Source organism: Erythrolamprus reginae, chromosome 4 (assembly GCF_031021105.1).
Source record: "Erythrolamprus reginae isolate rEryReg1 chromosome 4, rEryReg1.hap1, whole genome shotgun sequence".
In the NCBI taxonomy this organism is placed as follows: Eukaryota; Metazoa; Chordata; class Lepidosauria; order Squamata; family Dipsadidae; genus Erythrolamprus; species Erythrolamprus reginae.
Window position 1 is genome coordinate 98,385,666 of NC_091953.1, and position 25,711 is coordinate 98,411,376.

Sequence of the window (25,711 nt, forward strand, 5' to 3'; positions counted from 1 at the left end):
TGCTAAGATCCTTTTGGTATTGAAAACAAATGTTTTCCCAAAATGAACTTTTTATTGCTTGAGGCCATAAGTCATCCTGACATTTACAATGAAGAAGTGATAGGATCAAAACTGACTTGGCAGGTTGATTAAGCAACTTTTGTAAACACACCTGTTCTGTGATGATATATACCCCGATTGTTACTTCTTTTGCCTAAAACTAAGGCTTCTCCTGAGCATATGAAATTATCACTTGAAAGACTGACTTGGAATCTGCTCAGCTTTTGTATAGGTAAGACTTCAGCCGCTAAACTCACTACTTCTTGTTTGTGATGCATGGACTGTGGTATCTGTAAGAGGCTACCAATCTCAGATTTCTCTCTCCATTTTTCTCCGTCTTCTTCTTTATATGGATTTACACCAGTTTTGCCATGGTCTTTAGAGAAATCTATAGTATCTACAAATTAGACCTTGTAATAAAAAAAGGAGGTTGAATAAAGCAGATGGAAAATAAGACACTTGATTTCATCCTGTAGCTAACTTGATATTTAATCTGAAAAATAAGTTTATTTTTTAAAATGCTAAATAATACATCTGTTTAATTTTTTTATACTTTATGCATATGATAATTATTGCAATAATAGTATTTTAGGTTTATTTGAATACCGGTACATTAAGTCTTGGGTTCCACATCTTTTAAATCCTTTTTTCAACCTTAACTTTCTATTTTTAAACATTTGTTCTGAAACTGGGTGCTTTGTTTCATGCCCTTCTCAACATACCCATCCATCTTCCTATATTCTAATAATTCTCTAAATTTTAGCATTTCTTTGCCTATCTTTCTTAAAGAGATATATTTTAACTATTGTCAGAAGAATAATTTGAGGTTCGAATCAAAATCGAGCCGGAATTGTGCAAGAGTAAATAAAAATGAGATCCAGACAGCTGTGAGGAAAGGAGAAATATTTATACCCAAAAAGCAAAGGTTTGCTTTGAGGACAGCTTCCAACAAATGAGGTACAACAACATCCTTTTATATAGGAACATACTTTTATAGGGGAATTTTTCCCCTTGTGTGGAAGTGTTTATGTGATGATTCTAGGGTGACACTTGAGGGGCATGGGGGCCTGTTATGTTTCTTCTTGTGAACATACAATACCAAATTTAATTAACTCTAATTTGTGTTTACAAACCTTATCTTTGATAGGTGGCTTAGGTCTGGGTAACGTATTGGGGGATTTGAGGAAGTTTGAGTAAAAGATTTTTCCTCATTTGCTAATTTTACTTGATCAACTTAGCTTCACCTTGCTGTCAATTATCTAGTGAATTTCTGATTTCTCAGTCAATTGGAAATTCCATTAATGTTTTAAGGGAAGGTGGAAACAGCAGAAAGAATAAAATGTATTTTAATATGAAACTTCTGACACTATACATTTCTCCAATTTCCATATTCTAACATTTGTTATATGTATTAAATTATTGCACATGTTTTGACAAATATGTAAATAAAATAAAAGAAAGAAAGAAACTTATGACACTATATTTCCCCAATTTCCATATGCTAAAATTTGTTGCACAAAAGGCCAGTTCTTCTCTTTCTGTCTTTTCCCTTTTCTCATCATTATCCATTTTCTTAAATAGTTTAAAGGAAAATTATCTGAACAGTTTTGACACAATTTTCGCAAGTCAGATATGGAAAACTAGGGGAGAGATACCCTGAAGAGAGGAATGATGTATGTGTAGCCCTACCTCCAAGCTCCTCAAGAGAAATAAGATCTGGCAGACATGGATTTAATGGATGGAGGGCATTAAAGATGACTTGCAGTAGTTTAACTTGAACATATATTAAGGAAATCTTAAGGTGCTTGGCTGTAAATGAAGCAGACTTAACCAATCCCTTTCTGGATTTCCCTTTCTTTCACCGTGTTTGCTTTGTTTGTGGGATGGCCTCATATTATCTCTGGATTGTGTTTATTGCTTGCCATTCAGATTGAAAGGTATGCCAACCAGACCTGCATATAAGCACGCATGTTTTATTTATTTTTATTTATTTATTTTGTCCAATACACAATAATACACAATGAAGGTTATGGAGGATATAGTAGAGAAGATATAGGAGATATAGGAGAGAGTATAGGACAGGGAACAGAAGGCACTCTATTGCACTTATGTACGCCCCTTACTGACCTCTTAGGAATCTGGAGAGGTCAACCGTGGATAGTCTAAGGGTAAAAAGTTGGGGGTTAGGGGATGATGCTACAGAGTCTGGTAATGACTTCCACGCTTTGATAACCCAATTACTAAAGTCGTATTTTTTACAGTCACGTTTGGAGCAGTTAATATTAAGCTTGAATTTGTTGTGTGCTCTTGCGTTGTTGTGGTTGAAGCTGAAGTAGTCTTTGACAGGCAGGACATTGCAGCATATGATCTTGTGGGCAATACTTAGATCATATTTAAGGTGTCTTAGTTCTAAGCTTTCTAGGCCCAGGATTGAAAGTCTAGTGTCGTAGGGCATTCTGTTTTGAGTGGAGGAGTGAAGGGCTCTTCTGGTGAAGCATCTTTGGACATTTTCAAGGGTGTTAATGTCTGAGATGCGATATGGGTTCCAAACAGATGAGCTGTATTCAAGGATGTGTCTGGTGAAAGTTTTGTAAGCTCTGGTAAATAGTGAGAGATTGCCAGAGCAGAAGCTACGTAGGATTAGCTTTACAACTCTTGAAGCCTTTTTGGCTATGTTGTTGCAGTGGGCTTTGGCACTTAAATCTTTTGTTATTAGGTTAACGAGGTCTTTAACGGAGTGCGGATTATCTGTGATAATTTATTTGGAGTTCAGATTCCTTTTCCCAATCTGTAGGACAGAGCATTTGCTAGCTAAGATTTGGAGTTGCCATGTGTTAGACCACTCAGAAACAGAGTTCAGGTCTTTTTGGAGAGTAGTTGTGTTATTGGTGGTGTTAAAGAATTTTACATCATCGGCAAAGAGAACACAGTTGCTTGTGATGTAATCACAAAGGTCATTGATGTAGAGAATGAAGAGTGTTCGTCCCCGTACACTACCTTGGGGAACACTGCATTTAACTGGGATTAGGGTGGATCTGGTGCTTCCTATTTTGACCACTTGTTGTCTGTTTGACAGGAATGCTGTAATCCAGCTGTGGAGGGATCCTGAGATGCTATAGGATTTGAGTTTTAGGAGTAGTTTGTCGTGTACCTCTGAATCAAAGGCTTTGCAGAAGTCGATATTAATTGCATCTATAGATTTCCCTTGATCTAGATGAGTTGTCCATATATTTTTGCAGTGGAGGTTGCAGGATAGTTTTTTTTCTGAATCCAAATTGTTTGTTAGAGAGCAAATTATTAGTTTCTAGATGGAGAGGAATTGATTTGTTTATAATTGATTCCATGACTTTGCATGGGACGCAGCATAGTGATATTGGTTTATAGTTATCAACAAAGCCCTATTTGGACAGGGAGTCATTGCTCACAGTCACTCATGCCATCATTACCTCGAGGTTCGACTCTTGCTACGCTCTCTACATGGGGCTGTCTTTGAAAAGTGTTCGGAAACATCCAATCTTGCAGAATGCGGCTGCGAGAGCAATCATGGGCTTTCCCAGATATGCCCATGTTTCGTCAACACTCTGCAGCCTGCACTGGCTGCCGATCAGTTTTTGATCACAATTCAAAGTGTTGGTTATATCCTATAAAGACCTACATGGCATCGGACCAGAATACCTCCGGGACTGCCTGCTGCCGCACGAATCCCAGTGACCAATTAGGTCCCACAGAGTTGGTCTACTCCAGGTCCTGTTGACAAAACAATGTCATCTGGCAGGACCCACAGGAAGAGCCTTCTCTGTGGCGGCCTCGCCCCTCTGGAATCAACTCCCCACGGAGATTAGGACTGCCCCACCCTCCTTTAAAATCTTGAAAACCTACCTCTGTCGTCAGGCATGGAAGAATTGATATATCCTTAGCTGTCTTGGTTTATGTATGTTTTGTTTGGGTTGTATGATTGTTTTTTTAATAAGGGTTTTTAAAACTGTTTTAATATTGGATTTGTATATGATGTTTTTACTTGTGAGCTGCTCCGAGTCCTCAGAGAGGGTCGGCATACAAATCTAATAAATTATTATTATTATTATTATTGTTGTTGCTGTTGTTGTTGTTGTTGTTGGTGGTGGTGGTGGTGTTGTTGTTGTTATCGTTATCGTTATCGTTATCGTTATCGTTATCATTATCATTATCATTATCATTATCATTATCATTATCATTAACCAGAGGGGTAATACTTAAAGAAAAATTGGAGATACAAGAAGATACTTTTGAAAGGGAGATAGGGGTCTGGGCAGAAATTTTCAAAACTAGGCAGTGGAAAAGGGTAAAATGGGAAAAATACTTAGAGTGAATAGCCAAGAAGTAGATACAGACAGAAGTAGATGTAAGAGAGAAATATGGGAGGCAAGTAAAGAAAACAAAAAACAACCCGCCACCGTTATTAAAGGAGTCAAGTGAACAAGAGATGATGGATAGATGACTTTTCTCTTTTGTTGTTGCTTTGATTTGATTTGCTATCTCTCTCTTCCTTCCTTCCCTTTTTTAGGTAGCTGACATGATTATAATTAAGTAGGATAGAAAGAAAATGTCTTCTAATAAAATGGTGGCATGATTAAAAGTTAGAATAAGACATAGGAATATGAGAATATGTATATATCTTTATATAATAAAATAAAAGTAATAACAAGGGAAAACATGGAATAATTAAACAATGATAGACTATAACCCAATATAAATGTGCATTATTATTAGAAATATATAAATTGGTTGAATGTAGTAGTTATGATTAATGCTACTAGCTTTGTTTGTATCAGAATGTATGACACCCAGGTGCCACACTGTTCACACATTGCTATATACTGTATATGTAAAATAAAAAATAAAAAACTTCAGAGAGGGAACAAACTAGCTTGCCAGATTGATTAAGCAATTCCTGGAGACACACTAGTGCTCTGCAGATATATATATCTTTCTCTGACTTATTTTCCTTTGCTTGAAACTGATATTTATCCTGAGCATCTCAAGAAAGACTGATTTGGAATCTCTTCTGCTCAGCTTTGGGGGTTTAAAGTGCTAAGCGAAGGCTTGTGATACTGTTCATAGCCAAAAACAGTGTATTTACTTCCGCATCTCTACTTCGCGGAAATTCGACTTTCACGGGAGATCTCGGAACTCATCCCCCGCGAGGGAACACTGTATTCTCACAATAAATAAGATCTGGCAGGCATGGAATTTATGGGTGGCAGGTATTAAAGGAGTAGTTTAACGTGAATGTACAGTATATAAAGGAAGGTTTAAGATGCTTGGCTGGAAAAGAAGCTGACTTAACAAATCCCTTTCTGGATTTCCCTTTCTTTCACTGTGTTTGTTTTGTTTGGGAGAATGGCCTCATATTCTCTCTGGATTGTATATATTTCTTTCCATTCAGATTGAAAACTTCCATCTTAGAAAGACTACTCCATCCTGCAAATTTATATTTTTTAAAGCTATGTCACATTTTTCTTAGGGTGTGTCAGCCAGACCTGCATATAAGCACACACGCTCCTCATTTACTCCTATTCCTTGTTTCCTGGTTTTCAGATCACACCATGAGAGCATCTGTCCTCTAATGCCAGGGCAGCTCGTGTTATTCCAGAGCCTTTGCTGAAAACTTTCTAAATGTGGCACTGTTCTCTCTTTAACAATGCTTCCCATACTATATACTGGGATATCTTATGAGCACCTTTATTTTGCTATTTTTACCCTCAGGAATACCAGGTATTTTGGCTGAAGAAAGGTCCTTTTGGTCAACAACAGAAGTTAAGAACAATGAGTTCACCAGAAGAAATTGAAAATATTCAAACATTGTTTAACTACCAGCATTCATTTATAACTTTCAAGGTAAAGTGGCTTAATATTTCTAAATATGAACTCTCAACTTTGAAACTACAAAACCGGATAGGACCAGATAGGAGTGGTTTGACAGTCATGTGACTGGGCAGGAGCGGCTTTGCAGTTGTGTGACTGGGTGGGGGTGGCTTCATGATCATTTGACTGGGTTAGAATGGCCAATTTGACTTCACTCACATCAAGGATTCTGGCCTCTCCTCACCTCAAAGTCCTCAATTTCCCAATCTATTTACTATTACTGATTATTTTACTGAAAGAGTAATAGATCCTTGGAACAAACTTCCAGCAGACGTGGTTGGTAAATCCACAGTACCTGAATTTAAACATGCCTGGGATAAACATATATCCATTCTAAGATAAAATACAGGGAATAGTGTAAGGGCAGACTAGATGGACCATGAGGTCTTTTTCTGCCGTCAGTCTTCTATGTTTCTATGTTTCTAAAAGACCTTCCATTTCTCAGCTTCTTAATGGTTTAAAAATATAAAAACACCAAAAATTATATTGTAATGAAAGAGTAAGCTAGTAAATGGCTGCAGTATGCTTTTCTGTGCCTTTTGAACAGACTTGCTTCATTGGATATCCTTCTTCAAATATGCTCTTCTTTTGCCAATATGAAATCAAAATTAAGTTTATAACATTTTATTATGCCATGATAATAATAAGGTAAATCCCTTAGTAGTTTTTCATAATATCTTTTTTATTACCAAATGAATATAGGCTTATAGAGTTTCCATGTCATAATGACTAATGTTGATTTCCATGAATATATCTCCCAGTCAATTTATTAAATAATTAGTGATTTATACTTTTATTTTCTTTCTTTATTTATTAATTAATCAGATTTGTATGCCGCCCCTCTCTGCAGACTTGGGGCGGCTCACAGCAGTAATAATACAATGTAAACAAATCTAATATTTAAGTTTAAGTTAGTTTAAAACCCCAATTTAGAAACCAATCATACATACTTTCCTGCATGCTTTAAGTTTAATCTGGCAACAAAAAATCGATATCTGTCCTATATCTAATATTGCATCTAAGTAGGGGTGGTTCTAAATTTTTTAATCGCCAGTGCTGTGGGCATGGCTTATTTTCTGTTGTGGTTTGATGGCCATGTTATGTTAGGTGTGGCTTTATGGTCATGTGACTGGGTAGGAATGGTTTGACAGTCATGTGACTGGGCAGGAGTGGCTTTGCAGGAGTGTGACTGGGTGGGGGTGGCTTCATGATCATTTGACTGGGTTGGCATGGCCAACTTGACCTCATTCACATCAGGTTTAAGGCTAGGGTGCCTGGCCTCTCCTAGCCTCAAAGTCCTCAATGAGATACAATTTCCCAATCGATTTACTACTACTGAACATACAAAATATACTATTTAATCCCATATATATATACCATATATATTAAACACAGCACACACATGTGTTCCTTTCTGGTGGTTGAACACATAACCAGTCATGGTCCTAGAAGTCTTCAAGGCTGAAGTGGGGTCCAAATAAATACACCTAGTTTCCTCAGTTCGTGGAGAGCACCTTCTATCACTATCTCCCCTACCCGTCCCTCTCTCCCTCTTTCTCTCCTTCCCCTCTTTCTCTGTGTCTATGGGAATACGTTCATAAATAAATTGAGCAAAGCCCAAATCTGTACAAGAAAGGAATATTTGTATTATTCAGCACAGAAAGGATTTGACTCCACAAACTAATGGATCTCTACATAATGCATTTTCTCTCTTGTTCAATAGCGGGTGGGGCTGGTTAACATGTGTAGGCCTTGCTGATTTCTTCCTCAGTAAACAACATAAATCGATTTTGAAACTTTTCGGATGTGAACTGAGTGAACTGCCGACGGCTTTTGTATTTGCTGTCTGCTTTTTCTTAGATAATTTCAAGTGCTACTGAACTGGGTGTCTTTGATCTCCTGAGGGAATCAGGGCAACCACTGTCATCCACAACTGTTGCTGAGCGGTTGAGCACCAGCCCCATTGGAATGCAGAGACTGCTGGAGGCTTGTGTGGGGTTAAAGCTCCTGACACTGGAATGGAAGGATGGCAAAGGTAATCCTGTGAGAAGCAGGAAGCAATTGGAATGGCTAACAATAATACTTGACTGCACCTGTGGACATTGACAGATCCAAGAGTTTGTAGAAGGTTTTTTTTTCCAGAAATCATAGGCCAGAAAGCTGTTATGGTGTGTAGAAACTTGGTTTGTGCATGCATTTGTTAGCATTATACATAATGTTAACACTAATTTAATCAACCATATAAATACATGTTTGTCAATAAAAACATAATTTAGAAATACTCCACTGGACGATAGGTGTTTCTATTTTTTTTAAAAAAAATGATTTAACAATGCAACAGACCAAATGGAATTTCATATTGTGTGGAGCCTTCTTTGTTTTAAGGATCAGTTTTATTCTCCTAAAAAATCAGCATTATTTGCACCAGTGATTATAATATTATGATTTTTCCCCTTGCATTCAATTGTGTCTGCCTACACCAGTAATGGCGAACATTTTTTGGTTCATATGCAAAAAGTGTGTGTGTGCTAGCGCACATGCATGTGCCCACACCCATTCCTTCACCTCCTTGCATGCGTGCACACACACCCTGTGCTGCCCCTGTGCATGTGGAAAATCCCCCCCTGTCTCCATGCATGCGCACAGGTCTCACTGAAGCCTGGGACAGTGAAAAAACGGCCAAATGGACAAACTGGAAGTTTGGAAAAACAGATTTCTGGTTTTCCCATTGTGCTGTTTTTCACACTTTGGAGCCTTCAGGGAAGCCTGTTTTTCCAAATTTCTGGTTTGCCACACGTGCCAAAGTTATGTGGCAAGGTTTTTCCATTGCTTCGTTCCTAGGCCTGAGAGAATGTGAGTAACCCAGAGTCATCCAGCCAGCTTCATGCCTAACCAGGGACAGGAACTTATATGGGGAATCCTCAATTTGCAATAGTTCATTTAGTGACTGTTCAAAATTACTTGTTACCTATGACTATTTTTCACACTAATAACTGCTGCATCTCAATGGTCCTGTAATAAAAATTCATGTGCTTGGGAGTTGACTTCTATTTATGATGATTGCAGTGTCCCTGGGTTCTGTCATCTCTTTTTATGACCTTTTGACAAACAAAGTCACTAAGGAAGCCTATTACACTTAACAACCATGATATTAACTTACCAATTTCAGTGAGAAGAAAGACTGTAAAATGAGGTAAAATCCATTTAATAAATATCTTGCTTAGTAACAGAAATATTGGGGTCCCTTGTAATTGTACATGTACAATTGTATCTGTATTCTCCATGATTTTAGTCTGATTCCTTAACCATGACTTTAGTCTGATTCCTTAGCCCCTCCGTGGTACAAAGCTGAAGGGATCAGATCTGGTGGCATAGAGGTTAATTCTCTGCTTTACAAGGCAGAAGCCCCAGGATCAAATCCCAGTAAGGGTATGGCTAGCTGATGAGAACAAGGCTGAAATAGCGCTATCCTAGTCTCCCTTAATTTTAAATATTCAGCAAAAACATGTTATATAAATATAAATATATATTTATGTCGGATCGCCCTGGTATATTGAAGGAACGTCACAGCTCCTTTTTGCCTCTAGGCCCAACCCAGGGCCATTTCAAGGCAGTTAATTTATTCATAGCCGACAACTATGTTCTGTATGTATCACATGTTTTTTGCTGAATTTTTTAAAAATTAAGCGAGACTAGGAAGGCACCATTCCGGCCTTGTTCTGGCCTCATCAGCTAGCCAGATTAGATCATCTATCTATCATCTATCTATCTATCTATTTAATCTACTGATGCCTCAATTAATGTAATTTTTTTGGTTTCCATTTTTATAAGTTACCGGTAGCCACTGCATTTTCCAACCTCGCCTTATACTCGATTCAATAATTTTTCCCAGTTTTTGTGGCAAAAGTAGGTGCCTCAGGTTATAATCGGATCAGCTCATACTCAAGTATATACGGGTATATACAATGATACCTGTAATTTTTGTTTCCTTTTTAGATCTTTATGAAAACACAGACTTTACCAATCTCTACCTGGTCAAATCCAGCCCAAAGTCTCAGTACTATTCCATGAAATTCTTTTCTGAGTCGATGTATCCATTAATGCAACATTTGCCTGAGGCCGTGAGGTAAACAAATCCAGCAGGAGACCAATAAACTAGAATAAATAAAGAGCAGGAAAAGTCATCTTAATACCAGAATTATTAGACCGTTGTCCACAGTAAACTAAGGCATTTCACATTTTGGATGTTGAATGTGACATCACCACATTTTCTTCCTTAATTGCAATAGCACTGGATCATCATCACTGAATTTACCCGTTGAAATCAAAGGATATTTTTTATTATTTCCCTTCTTTTAGAAAGTCAAGCAGTAGGACCATTTTCTGCCTATCTGGATTGTTTTAGAGATTATTTTCTCTCATTTCAAAACATGGAATGTACACTATTGTTGTAAGATTCTACATAAGCACATCCAAATCTTTAATTAAACCTCAATTAATTGGTGTTAATTATTCAATACCAGCATTAGCAGAATCAGATTGATCATGAACAATCTTATAAAAACTATAGTGAGCTCTATCTGATTATTCCTTGGGTGGGAGGCTGTCACAACTCCCAGATCTATAGAGAACAGTTACCCAAACAGTGAGAAAGAACGAAAATATCAGAAGAGAATTGATAACATAACAATTTATTTTATAATAATTGTCAAAAAACCTTCATGTAATCATCATGAGACAAACTGAAACAAAACACAAACCCTAATTATAAAAGTAAACATTTCAAGTTATGCCATACAGTCATTTCATTAAAACGATTGCCTGAGATTAAAGTTTATAATGTTTCCAAATAAGGGGATTTACTGGTTTGGATGATATTTTAAGATGTTTGCTATGGGATTTAACAAATGTCCGAAGTAACATAGACAATGAAAATACTGGTGTATTTTAATAACTGTATTTTTACTTTTTAAAAATGATACTTTTTCATATTGGTTTTTTAAATATGAGATTTCTCCAGATTTTTTATTGTTTATATACTTATTCTGTAGACAACTTTAACAAAAATAAATGAAAACAATAATTATTAGATGTCTGCCAATCTAAATAAAATTATTTTTACTTTTAAAAGTAATTTAGCTCATAAGAGGCATGTTTAAGTTAAAGTAAAATGGAAAGCAGTAATTGAAAAGAAAAAAATTCAAAGAAAAAAAAATCAGAAATCAGGATAAACATAAAACATTTTTGGGTGTTGTTACTCCATTCTTAAAATAGGAAAACGTCAACATATTCAAATGCCGGCAACAATTACAACTGGAATTCACATCACTAAGTGATGTAATCATAAAGTGTGATGTCATGTGATCATGTTGCTTAGTAACTGCAATTCTAGTACTTTGAATTGGCATAATTATTTATGAGGACTGTGTAGACCATTAAGCAAAAGCCTCCTGTGATCACGACTTCCAGCTTCATGCCACATTCCTCATTGACTTTGCTTGTAGGAAGCTGACAGAAAACATCAGAAATCATGATCACTACATAGATTATATATTGTCTGGAACTCCAATGACCAATCATAAGTACCATTCATTCAATCCATACTTTGAATGTTCGCTAAACAAATGGTGTTAACCTGAGGACTACTCCAAGTCCTCTAGTCCTTGTCAATTACTCCAATCTTCATCTTATTTGTTAGCTGCTAGAATGTTGATCCTTGTTCACAACTTAACCCTGATATTGGGAAAGATTGAAGGAAAAAAGGAGAAGGGGATGGCAAAGAATGAGATAGTTAGGTAGTGTCATTGACACAATGAATATGAGTTTGGATTAAGTCTCGAACAGAATGGAGGACATGAGACCAGTGTCCATGGGGTTGCGAAAAATCAGACAAAACCTAGTGATTAAATTTTGAGCTAATCTGTCCAATGTAAATCTTTTTAAAAAAGTTTTTATTGAGTTTTTTGACAAACACAGACACATTTAACATTTACATTTCCCTATATACATAAAACACAAATTGATTTTTTTACAATTCCATTTACTGTACATAATCGTCTTTTACTGCTAGTTTCTCTTTTTTCTCTCAATCCAGTTGTACAATTTTTCCCATACTCTGTAGTAGTTTTTATTTTGTTGATTTTGCATTTCGTAAGTTAATTTGGTTAATTTAGCGCAGTCTAATATTTTTTTAATTACCATCTCTTCATTTGGCATCTTTTCCTGCTTCCATATTTGCACAAATGCCAATTTGCTGCAGTTAATATATGGATTATTAGATAATAATTTTCTTTACTGTGTTGTCCTCTAATTATTCCTAGTAAATACATTTCAGGTTTCCACTCTAATTTATAACCTAATATTTCTTCCATCCAGATCTGAATTTGGTTCCAAAATTTCCTTGCTTCTGCGCATAGCCACCACATGTGATAATAGGTTCCTACCTCTTTTTTGCATTTCCAGCATTTGTTACTTGTATTAGTATGAATTTTAGCTAATCTTGCCGGGGCGTAGTGCCAACGGAAAAAACATTTTGTATAGATTTTCTTTGTAAGGTATAGATAGTGTTATCTTATCATTTATTTTCCATAATTTTTCCCAGCGTTCCAATTGGATAGCATAGCCAAAATTGGTCATCCGCGCTATCATATTGTGTTTAACTATCTCTTCTATGTTTTCGTAATTTAGTAGATAGTTATACATTTTGGTAATACATTTCTTGTCGGGGCCTGTTAAAATTTTATCTATTTCCTTTAATTTTTTACTTATTCTGAATTCTACTAGATCTTTTTTATATCTACTTTGTATTTGGTAATATAACATCCAATCTATTTCTATGCCTTCATTTTTAAGTCTTTCCCTGGTTTTTATGCCTCCCTTAGTATTCAATAAGTCTTCATATGTTATTGTTAGCCTTTGATTAATTAAGTTTGGATGGATTTGAGCTTCCAATGGGGAGAGCCATCTAGGTATTTCACTATAATGTTTTTTTCTGACTTTCCGCCAATGTTCCAGCAAGGTGTTCCGTATTTGGTGTTGTTCGAAGTGTGTATGCTTTACATTTTGTTTCCCCCATAAGTGTGCATGCCAGCCTTCATTAATGTCATGGCCTTCTATTGCTAAGATTCTAGGGTTTTCTAGGTTAACCCATTCTTTAATCCATAATAGTTTAGCAGCCTGATGGTATAATTCTAGATTTGGAAGGCCAAATCCTCCTCTTATTCTCACCTCTTGTAAAGCTTTCATATTTATCCTAGGTTTTTTATTACACCAGATAAATTTTGAGATTATTCTATTTATTTTTGTAAAAAAATGATTTATCTAATTCTATTGGAGCTGTCTGAAAAAGGAAGAGCCATCTCGGCAGTATGTTAGTTTTTATGGTATTAATCCTTCCTATCAGGGATAAATTTAATTTCGTCCACTTTTCTAAATACTCTTTTGTTTTGTTTAGTAGTTTCATATAATTTAACTCCTTTAAGAAAATACCACAATTATTCACTTGGCATTTTAAAACACTTTTTAAAATTCTTTTAGGAAAGGAAAAAAGCAGCTTCCAAAAATATATGGCTCTCCCTCAGACAACACTTTTGAGGCCATTTACAGGTAACATTTTAATATTTAGAGAATGGTCATGAAATAGAATATTTTCGTGGGCAACTAATCAATATGATTAATCTTAACGGTGTCAATATTTTCTTTATCCTATGTCCTTAACCCATCATTATCACCATATTCAATGGGATGTTGTGGCACATCCAATTAACCAGGCATTTCTTTTTAATGCACAAAGCATGATTTGCAGTTAGAGTAACTATATGAGTTTGTTCTGTTTCAGGAACATTATAACATTGTCCACTAGGACTATTTCATGTTTAACACACAGATTTTTCCAAATGCTGATCAGCATCATCTAAATCAATGATGGCGAACCTTTTATCCCTCGGGTGCCGAAAGAGCATAATTCAATGCCTAGGGAAGGTGAAAACAACTTCCCCCATACCCCCAGAGGCCCTCTGGAGGCCAGAAACATCCTGTATCCAATTTCTGGTGGGCCCAGTAGGCTCGTGTTTTGCCCTCCCCAGGCTCTAAAGGCTTCTCTGAAGCCTTGGGAGGGTGAAACTGCCCTCTCCCATCCTCCCAGAGGCTCTCTGGAAGCCAAAAATGCCCTCCCAGAGCCTCTCTGTGAGCCAAAAATCAACTGGCTGGCACACACATGCACATTTGAGCTGAGCTAGGGCAATGGCTCACGTGCCAGCAGATATGGCTCCGCATGCCACCTGTGGCACCCATGCCATAGATTCACCATCACTGATCTTAGTGATGCCAGTGTTCCCTCTAACTTGAGTTGTGCACTGTAGCGCAGGAGATTTGAGATGTCTGCCCACGAGTTTCCAATTCCACCCGCGGAGGTCTGACCTCTGCGCTGGAATTGGCAATTAGAATAAGGTTACCAGACCTTGATCATTTGTCCCGACTCCAAAATGCGACATGACTTTAAAACTGACTGGATTGGATTTCCACCCTCAAGAGAAAGAGAGAAAAGCCCAGCCGGCTAATTTCCCCCCTCCCTCCGACTCCAAAATGCGGCGTGACTTTAAAACTGGCCGGATTGGATTTTCACCATGGGGAAGGAGCGGGGAAGAAAGAAGGAGAGAAAAGTATGGCTTTTTCTAATTGGATATTGTATTTTTTAAATTCTCATTGAAGGCATTTGTAATTGCTCCTAAATGATGTTGGTTTTGCTTTTGCAAAAAAAAAATCAAAACAACCTCCTTAGGTGCAAGTCAGCTGAAAGTCCTAGAGAGACTGAAGGTAGATAATTCATTAACAATCAAGGCATGTCAAACTGATCTGTGTTTCCTGAACTAGATACTGGATATTGGATACTAGATGTAGAAGTTGTTTATGGTTATTCCCAGTTTCTGGAAGTATTGTATACATGGTGGGAAGATGTTCCTCTAAAGAGATGTCTCTTGTGGCTTGTACAGATATTTTAAAATGTGAAACATTTTCTAACAACCAAGATGGAAGGGACCTTGGAGGTCTTCTAGTCCAACCCCCTGCTTAGGCAGAAAACCCTACAGACAAGTGGGTATCCAACATCTTCTTTAAAACTTCCAATGTTTGAGCATTCACAACTTCTAGAGGCAAGTAGTTCCTTGGATTAATTGGTCTCACATTCACTCCTTGTTTCTAAGTTGCTTCTCTCCTTGATTAGTTTCCACCCACTGCTTCTTGTCCTACAGGTGCTCTGGAGAATAACTTGACTCCCCCTTCCTTGTGGCAGCCTCTTATTTACATTGTAAATAAGCTGTCTCAGACAGTTCTCTTAAAACAGAACTCTTATAAAATTGAACATTAAGTAATATCCTAATATACATTTCGAAACTTTGAAGTAGAGGAATCAGCAAATATATGATACTTTAGTGACTTGGCAGATATTTAGCAAGATATTTAATAAATTCCACTGCTGGTTGGCATTTATAGCCAAAGAAACATGCAAACAATTGTAGCCTTCTGTTAAAACAAAGCCTTCTGTGAACATAATATATTAGTTGGGAGCAAATATACTTTTGTATTTCCACTCATAAATTAGTTTGATTAACAAAGAAGATAAAACACAAGGTTTTATCATGGTTAACATGGTTTCTTGATGGTAAAAGATATATTTAGGCAAGGGTCCCCAACTTTTTACCCAGGGGCCAGTTCACTGTCCCTCAGACTATAAAAAAAAACTATGAACAAATCCCTATGCACACTGCACATACATTATTTTAAAGTAAAAAACAAAATGGGAATGTACTATTTAGAGAGGGGGAAGAAGTCTGAAATTCATATATGATTATGTTTTGTTTTTAATTTAATTTTGTTGTTTAATATTAGGATGTATTAATTTGTAAAATTGGATTAGAATTTTAGAACTATATAGAAATACATAGGTAAAATTAATGGAAGATACATAGAATAAATAAGGGTGGTTATGATATGTACTGTATGGTTTTATGAGTTTGCATTATGAATTTAAAATATACTTGGAAATGTAGAGGATTGATGAAAGTTAATAATAGTAAATGCTAAGTGCCTGAAAAGTAATTGAGCTTGAAAATATTGAATGAAATTATAGAAAAGTAAATATGGAAATGTATTAATTGATGCATTGGTGTTCAGATAGATTTTCATACTATTACATAGTATTACTAAATTACTATGATAAATATTTAAGAAATGAAGATTTTAAAGCATGGATTTATTAATAGTTGTGTTTTTAGTTTTGCTGGGTTTTTTAGTTTTAATAGTAATAGATTTTGGTTTTGTTTCATTCTTAATTTCTTTTAATAAAAAAGAAGGGAATTTATATTATATTAATATATATATATAATTTTACAACAGCACGAAGCTTGGAAACTTCAGCCTGATGATGGTGGATGTGATTTCACCGAAACGTCGCATAAACATGCAAAATATTACGCAGGGCAAAACCCGAACTCAGAACAATCTACATATATATATATATATATATATATATATATATATATATATATATATATATATATTCGTACATTTTCACGGGTATATGTATGTAGATTGTTCTGAGTTCGGCTTTTGACCTGTGTAATATTTTGCATGTCTATGCGACGTTTCGGTGAAATCACATTCACCATCATCAGGCTGAAGTTTCAAGCTTCGTGCTGTTGTAAAATGGAATGTTTGCAACTGTCATTTCTTCCTAGTATATAGTGTGGGGGTGGAGATTTGGTTTGAATGTAGCAAATGGATTGGGTGATTATGTTTTAGTGATCTGATTGGTTGGTGGAATCATAATTATTAGAAGGATTGACATGGTGATTTTTATGAAGTGTTTTTTTTGTTTAAGGCTGGTTTCCAAATCTCTGGTAGGCGGGACGTGTCATCTCTTTTATTTATGCAAAGGGGGCTCCTCTCAATCTCTATGGCTTCCAAAGCAATTCTTCTATATAACCCTCAGTGGCCAAAACTCTCATCACCAGAACCAAACGCCTAGCTGACCATGAGCACTTAAAAACTGAATTGAACAAACTCAAAGATGTATTAATTTCTAATGGATTCGAAGGGAAAACAATCACAAACCTAATCAAAAAAGAGACACCCCCCAAAAATCAAGACCAAGAACAGGATAATGGTACCACCCTCCTCCCTTACATCAAGGGCACAACAGACAAAATTAGTAAAATTCTGCACAAACATAATATCAAAACTTCATTTGTCACGAACCAAAAAATATCAAACATCCTAAGGAACCCAAAAGATAAAATCCAACTAGAACACCAAGGAATCTATGAAATCCCTTGCAAAACTTGTGCAGCCACGTACATTGGACAAACCAATCGAAGAGTGAGCGCACGCATTGCAGAACATAAGAATGCAGTTAAAAAAGAAGAAAAGACTTCCTCCCTTGTCCAGCACATTAAAAAACAGGGCACGAAATTGACTTTGAAAAAACTAAATTACTTTCCAAAACAGAAAATTTATATAGAAGAATTACTATGGAAGCAATAGAGATTGAGAAACACCCCCTCTGCATGAATAAAAGAGATGATACGTCCCGCCTACCAGAGATTTGGAAACCAGCCTCAAACAAAAAAAAATTCATAATAATCACCATGTCAATCCTTCAAGTAATTGTGATTCCACCAACCAATCAAATCACTAAAACATAGTCACCCAATCTATTTGCTACATTCAAACCAAATCTCCACCCCCAACACTATATATAAAGAAGAAATGGCAGTTGCAAACATTCCATATTTACAACAGCACGAAGCTTAAAACTTCAGCCTGATGATAGTGAATGTGATTTCACCGAAACGTCGCATAGACACTCAAAATATTATATGGGGCAAAACCCGAACTCAGAACAATCTACATACATATACCCATGAAAACCTACGAAAACACACACACACACACATATATATATATATATTATAATAATTTATATATATTATTTATTTATTTATTTATTTATTTAGGACTTCTATGTCACCCAGTCCTGAAGGAACTGCCGCTCAGACACTCTACTTTTCTGCCCAAACCAAAAAAAAAATAGAGGGAACACTGAGTGATGCTGTAAAAAAGAATCCCTTTAATTCAAACATAGATATGTAAATAAAACAGCAATTTATACTTATATTTAGAGATGTTTATTCCAATTCTAGATCAAAGGAAGAGTTACAAACCTTCTCCAATTTCATGAATGAGCTCTGGCCTCTAGTAGGAAGAGAAGTGCTTTTTGCCTTTGACCTGTCCCAGTTCCCACTCATTTGCGATCTGGGCGGTAAGTACAGCCAGCACTTTGCCATCTTCTTCACATGTTGAGCCAATGGGCTGGATGGCTTACAAATCTTTTCATCTGCATTTGGAAAAGGAGAAATCTTTAGGAGACCAAACAAAAAACAAAAAACATTTTGGGATGTCCATAGCAGATGTTGAGAAATAGTCCTGTTTTAAAGATGATTAACTGACACTCTGAACTGAAATGGTATAACAGTCAGTGGCTAAATTGGCAGAGGTGTTTGAAAGGATGAGATGCTTCTGAAAAGAAAACAGTCATCTCCTTCTCCCCCTTTTCAGTGCAGAACTAAGATAGGAAGGAACTGAAATCAGAGAATAGCAGGTGGATGAGTAAAGAACCCTTAAACTGGATTTGCTTGGGGACATTTGGGGGATGAAAGAGTTCATGACTGAAGGTGAGGTGGGATTTGGTGCCTGTTAAACGGCTCAATGATGAGGCAGGATTGATAAATAGGTACTTATTGATACAGTAACACTAGTAGTAAACAAAAGGAAATAAAAATGGGGAATGATGGCTCCAACTGGGTGATATATACGGAGCATGGCAGCCAATCCCAGGACTTGAAACTCCCACCGAAGATTCTGTCAATAGGGCCAACCCAGTTGTAGCCAGGACATAATACCCCTCCCCACCTGGCAAGTACACACATAGTCATCAAGATAAGATGGCCTTTTGTGCCTTCCGAAGCAGCACAGTTCCTCAAAGGCAACTACCGCAGCAGGTAGGTCAGGTGAGATGGTTGTAGGTTGGAGCTCCCTGACTATGAGGGCTGGTCAGCTTGGTGAGATGGCTGTTGGTTGGAGCTCCCTGACTGGAAAAAGAGTTGGAGGCGACTGGTGCAACGTTTGTAGAGGCAGTGAACTCAATGACGTCCCAGTGGTGGGTCGAGATGATGCCAACGGTTGCCTTCAGAGCCAGTGTAGGCACTGGCAACAGGCTGGATGGCTCACAATGTGCTCTGTCTTTTGTTGGTGCATCCACCCAAGTTCTCCTGGTGTGCCAGTTGCAGTCCTACCTGGACAGGGAGTCTCTACTCACAGTCACTCATGCCCTTATCACCTTGAGATTTGACTATTGCAATGTTCTCTACATTGGGCTGCCTTTGAAGAGTGTTCAGAGACTACCAATCATGCAAAATGCAGCCGTGTGAGTGGTCATGGGTCTCCTAAGGTACACCCATGTTTCTCCAGCACTCCGTGGGCTGCATCGGCTTCCAATTGGTTTCCAAATACAATTCAAAGTATTGGTTATACCTATTAAGACCTACATGGCATCGGACCAGATTACTTATGGGACCACCTTCAGTGATATAAGCCCTAGCCCACTGGCCATCTCCCACAGAGTGGGCCTTCTCTGGGTCCCGTCAACTAGACAATGTCCTTTGGCGGAGCCTAGGGGAAGAGCCTTCTCTGTGGGAGCCTTGGCCCTCTGGAATCAGAGATTCATACTGCCCCCATCCCCCTCGCCTTCTGCAAGAACTTGAAGACCCATTCCTACGGATAGGCTTTGCGCCACTGGATAATTAGCCCCTGGCTGATGCATGGAATGCATGCTTGATCATATGAATGAGAGTGATTGATTTTTAATGAATTTGAGTTTTAGACTAGTTAATTTGTATTAATGTTGGATTTAGGATATTGTTAATGGATTGTTTTTTTTAATATGCTTTAAGCCACCCCAAGTCCTCAAAGAGGGGTGGCAAATAAATCCAATAAATGATTGAATTAATGAATCAATGAATTAATTAATTAATTAATTAATTAATTAATTAATGTTTACAATAACTACAACCATACAATTCAAGATGGGAAAAAAGACCACTACACTCCCTCTACCCTCAACACCACAAGGTCAGCATAGTGTGGAAGGATCAATCAGAGAAAAAAATGACATCTACACAATCATCCTCAGTAACATAGTTATCTCTTGAAGAGACGATGATTAAAATGCAGATATTGATATATAGGAATTACAAAGCAATGACCAGGAATATGGGAGAAATGAGGTAAGACATTAAAAGGATCGATGAAAGGGTATGCAGCTTGGATGAAAAGATGGAATCCATATAAGAAATTCTAAACAAAAACAAAGGATAAAGACCATTGAGGAGAAAACTGACAAAATAGAAACTAAGCTCCAACAGACATAAACCCAAATGAAGTAAACTAAATGCGACTTAGAGGAAGCCATCCTCAATCTCGAATTAGAGAAAGCAGCATTTTTAAAAAGATTTCAAAATGTACCTGCATCAAAAGAAGATGCAGGCTTGATAATTACTTTTATGGAAAGAAAATATAGAATTAGCAAAACAAAAGAAGTCAAGGAATTTTTTGAGGAAAGCATTAAGAGGGCAGAGGAGCAAGGTGGTGAAGAAGTACAAGAAACAGAAAGCAGAGAGGAAATAAGTTCTGAAGAAAACCTTATTGACAATAAGACTGAGGAAAGACAAGATTACAATGGCAAAAAAGGAGCTACAACCAGATCACAATTAGTTGCCAAAGGACAGAAATGAAAAAGACTTACAAATAAAAGCAATAAAGGATAATGTAAGATTATTATCAATAAACATAAATGGTTTAAACTACCCTAAGAAAAGAAAAATAATATTTCATAAACTATTAAAGCAAGACCACAATATCACCTGTATCCAAGAAACCCACATAAAAAAATTCCAGCCCATATTCTGGAAAATGTTTTTTTCACTTCAGCTTCAGTAAAAAGAAAAGAAAAGAGGGGAATAGCCACTTATATTAAAGTACAATTAAATCCAAAACTCTTATTTCCAGATGAGGAGGGGAAAATATTAATCAAATGGAGGTATTAAATCACTGAAATCTTGCACGCCCGAGTGTCCTCTCATGAGATTTTGCCCCTCATCCAGGTTGGAATCCAATACTGGTGGACATGTTCTCAAGCAAGAGGTTATTAGTAGAAAGTATATAATTGGCCACAAGATATCAAAGGAAGGGCAATAGAATATACTATGAAATTCTTTTTACTTGGAATAATAAGAAAACAACACCCCCAAAACATTCAATATTTAATATTACATATAAGAACAGCGGCAAGAATCACTTATGCACAATATTGGAAGGACAATCAAATGCCACCCGATAATGTACTAATGGATAACATTTATAAATGTGCCAAAATTTACATGCTTTATAAATATAAGAAACAATGTATGAACTTTATCAACAAAAAGATGTATGAAAACAGGTGTAGATCTGTGGTATAATACAATGGTGTTTAAAATTGAAATTATAATATAATATATAGAGGTTTAAAATTGAAAAACAATAAAAAATTATAAAAATAAGAAAATTGAAAACAAATTGATTCAATCTCTTTTTCCCTATTAATATTTGTTTTCCATGATATGTAAAGCAAATTTGAAAGACCCTTGCCTCATTTTTGAAATTATTAAATTCCAATTAATCTGATATACAGTTGTAGAGAAATAATAGTCTGGTAGCTTCAAGGGAAAAAGCTGGACATGTACAAAATTTTGTTTTGCAGTTATTTCATTACACTTTGTTTGTATTTAAGGAAGCACTGGTGGCTTAGCTAAGGAATTAATTTCACTCTACCCAAAATGCACTATGACCATTTTTGACCTCCCTGAAGTAGTGGAAGCTTCCAAGAACCATTGCTCATCTTCAGAAGAGACCAGAATCACTTTCTATGCAGGTAAAAGTTGCAAAGATCCTTGTCTTGCTAAGCACAAGAAGCTTTCACAGGCAGATTGGATTCTTTGTTTTGGAAGACATGGTACTCAATGAGATTTTACTTTTGTAGGTGATTTTTTTAAAGATCCCTTTCCTGAAGCGGACTTGTACATTTTTGCCAGGGTTCTTCTTGACTGGACAGAGGAAACATGTTTGCAGCTGCTACATAAAGTGTATCAGGCCTGCAAACCTGGTAGGTGTTCTTTAATTATATGTAGCACTTACCCTTGCAAGGGTGAGCTTTGTATGGCTGTCAGTCCACCCTGCTCCTTCTCTGATATACCTGTACTTGCCAGGGCCATGCCTTCTCTCAGCAGGCAGGTCTTATGATGGGGTGGTATTCAGTTGTCTGGTTAGAGCTTCTTCCTATTATTCTCTCTTCCTTCTCTTTTGAACAGCCCACTGGGTGCTCCTTCCATGGCCTCTGCTCCGTCCTTGTTTCCTCTACCTGTCTCCTTCCACTCAAATTCTTCTCTTCCTCAGGCTTGCATCACAGATGTCTATCCTACCCTCTTCTATCAGGCTTGGCCTACAAAAGCCTCTGCTATTCTATCCCTTTGTTTCTCTCAGGCTTTCCCCATAAAAGTGATTGCTGAATTTTTACAAAAGAATCCAGACAAGATGTTTGGGCAAAGAGAACAGAAAAGTTTTATTCTCTTTGTGTATTTAAATGTTTTGGGCCAAATACATTGGTGACCCCCCTGATGAGGCAACATATTTCAAAAGCGAGATGCTGGTTAATAACAAACCCTCCCATTCCTTGTCAGCTATTCTGACAAGGTGGGTAACAAACTACATAAACATTCCTTTCCACAGTGTAACCTTTTTATCTAACGGTATGAATTTTGATGAGTTTAAAGAAACAAAAGTTATCTTCAAAAGGAGTCAGCATTCAAACGTTACTTAGCTACATTTCTACTTGTAACAGCCTCTCAAGGCTGCAACATGTTCTCACATTCTCACAAAACAACATCTCAGCATTTTCCATCCCAATTTAGTTTACCGAGACAAAACTTAAACGCTTTTTAGATTCTGCTTTCAAAAGCTTATGTTATCCTCCTTTTCTTCTGTCTCCGCCACTTGCTCCCAAGCCCTCCTTTTATTCCCTCCTCCACCCAGCTACACACAGAAAGTTAAATCTGGTAAGGAACTCACAAAGTTCATACATGGCTCAAGTTTTGAACTCCCCTAAATTTATTGTCATTTCTGCATCCAGTTTTCCTGGGCCTTCAACTAGCATCTTAGCATATTTTATTCAGCTGCAGTACTGAAAAAATGTGGGTCCAGAGTGATTCTTCCAGCTACATCTTCTTTTTCTTTGAGGTTGAAAGATGGTTAAAAAAAAATATCTGTGAATTTATGTCCAATCCATCGCAACCCCAGGGATAACGTTCCTCCAGGCCTTCCTGTCCTCTACCATCCCCCAGAGTCCATTAAATCTTACACTGACTGTTTCAGCCAGTTCATTCTCTGTCATCCCCTTCTTTTGCTTTCAATCATTACCAGCATTAGGGTCTTCTTCTTATTAGGTGGCCAAAGTATTTGGGTTTCATCTTCAAGATCTGGCCTTCTAAAGAGCAGTCAGGATTTATCTCCTCTAAGATTGACCGGTTTGATCATCTTGCAGTCCAAGGGATTTGCAGGAGTCTCCTCCAGCACCATAGTTCAAAGGCCTCAATTCTTTGGTTCTCAGCCTTCCTTATGGACCCTCTTTCATAGTTATACATTGCAATTGTCAAACACCAAAAGGGAACATATTTTATTTATTTTTTATTTATTTATTTATTTTGTCCAATACACAATGAGAGTTTTAGTGGGTATATATATATCTGCAAATTGACAAACTATCCAAGAAGAACAATAACAACAACAAATTTGTCTCTATTGTCTATTGGCAAGAATAAATATAACATACAGTGATACCTCGTCTTACAAACGCCTCGTCATACAAACTTTTCGAGATACAAACCCAGGATTTCAGATTTTTTTGCCTCTTCTTACAAACTATTTTCACCTTACAAACCCACCGCCGCTGCTGGCATGCCCCACCTCCGGACTTCCATTGCCAGCGAAGCACCAATTTTTGCGCTGCTGTGATTCTCCTGAGGATCCCCTCCATGGGAAACCCCACCTCCAGACTTCTGTGTTTTTGTGATGCTGCAGGGGAATCCCAGCAATGCAAAAATGGGTGCTTCGCTGGCAACAGAAGTTTGGAGGTGGGTTTTCCCAGTGAGGGGAGCCTCAGTGAAATCGCAGCATCGCAAAAACACAGAGGTCCGGAGGTGAGTTTCAAGGACTTTGGTGTTTTTGCGATGCTGCGATTTCACTGATGCTCCTTTCGCTGGGAAACCCCACCTCCAGACTTCCGTTGTCAGCGAAGCACTCGTTTTTGCGATGCTGGGATTCCCCTGCTGGGATTCTCCTGCAGCATCACAAAAACACAGATGTCCAGAGGTGGGGCTTGTTATGGAGGGGAACCTCAGGGTAATCCCAGCAGCGCAAAAACGGGCACTTTGGCTGGCAAAAGGGATGAATTTTGGGCTTGCACGCATTAATCACTTTTCCATTGATTCCTATGGGAAACATTGTTTCATCTTACAAACTTTTCACCTTAAGAACCTCATCCCGGAACCAATTAAGTTTGTAAGACAAGGTATCACTGTATTTGAAAGAAAGATTCATAACATATAATTTGGGTATTTTCAAAATATTATGTAATATTCATTGGGATGTTGAAATAAGTATTATAGCAGTATTTTCTCATTTCTCAATATATATTTTGAAATATATTTTGTAACAGGTGGTGGTGTCCTAATATTGGAAATGTTCCTTGATGAAGACAGAAGAGGGCCATTATTAGCCCACATCTATTCAATGATAATGTTGCTCTACACTGAAGGGACAGAACGATCACCATCTGAGTTTAATGTGCTTCTTCGCAAAGCTGGTTTCCAAGAAGTTGAGTGGAAGAAAAGAAACCACTTTCAAATTATTCTAGGCAAAAAAATAATGTTGCCCTGATTCCTTCCTGTTAAATGTTTAAGACAAAATTGCAGACTCAAAGTCTTGGTTAATTACAGATATATTACAGTATATTCTTTTTCCATCTCTACATATTAAATAGCTGGTCCTTTTTGTAGTATTCCTTGTGTAGGTCAAAGGCTATATGGTTGGGCATGCGCAGGTATGGCCAGAAGCCACACATGGGTGCTTAGTTGAAATTATGTTAGCATGAGCTTTTTGCACAGGCTTTGCAGTACAGGATTTTTAGTCCTAGATTTCTAGGCTTGGGGAAAGTTCAGGGAAAGTTCATGTTCTCAGGAACAGACAGTATTGTATGAGATCATCAAAGGGATGAGCATGGTAGCTGGTACCATTAAACAAATTCCTTTGCCTAGCTGTCAAGGTTTTCTCAGCTTTCCTGTAAAATTCTATCATTATACCTGCAGCATTATCTATGATATATTGGCATGTTTATGAATTACAGCATCATGTAAAACTGTACATGTGTATCAGCTGCATTAGGTCATAGAGAACAGAGTATTATAAAAGAAGTGCTGTGTGAAATAAGTTTGCTTCCTTTGGTTTTGGGCTTTTTCACCAATAAAGTTTGGCTTCTTCACTGCAGTGAAAATGCTCTTTGTCTATTTTTGAATATAATTATGACTCCAAAAATCCTGATAACCAATTAAACAGATAATAAACA

General features: G+C 37.1%; 1 protein-coding gene across 1 annotated transcript; it reads left to right on the top strand.

Moving 5' to 3' along the window:
- The first annotated feature begins 5,790 nt into the window (after nucleotides 1-5,790).
- LOC139167361 (acetylserotonin O-methyltransferase-like) lies at nucleotides 5,791-25,632 on the top strand. Its single transcript, XM_070751830.1, has 8 exons — nucleotides 5,791-5,916; nucleotides 7,804-7,978; nucleotides 9,940-10,069; nucleotides 13,480-13,548; nucleotides 18,141-18,259; nucleotides 21,827-21,967; nucleotides 22,076-22,198; nucleotides 24,806-25,632. The coding sequence occupies exons 1-8, from the start codon at nucleotides 5,845-5,847 to the stop codon at nucleotides 25,024-25,026; spliced, it is 1,050 nt and encodes a 349-aa protein (XP_070607931.1). The 5' UTR covers nucleotides 5,791-5,844; the 3' UTR covers nucleotides 25,027-25,632.
- The last annotated feature ends 79 nt before the right edge of the window (nucleotides 25,633-25,711 follow it).

Excerpts from the sequence above, each read along its gene's own strand:
- LOC139167361 (XM_070751830.1), top strand. The coding sequence starts at position 5,845 with ATGAGTTCACCAGAAGAAATTGAAAATATTCAAACATTGTTTAACTAC. Across the intron at positions 21,968-22,075 it reads CAGAATCACTTTCTATGCAG|GTGATTTTTTTAAAGATCCC; the intron begins GTAAAAGTTGCA and ends TTACTTTTGTAG. Across the intron at positions 22,199-24,805 it reads GTATCAGGCCTGCAAACCTG|GTGGTGGTGTCCTAATATTG; the intron begins GTAGGTGTTCTT and ends ATTTTGTAACAG.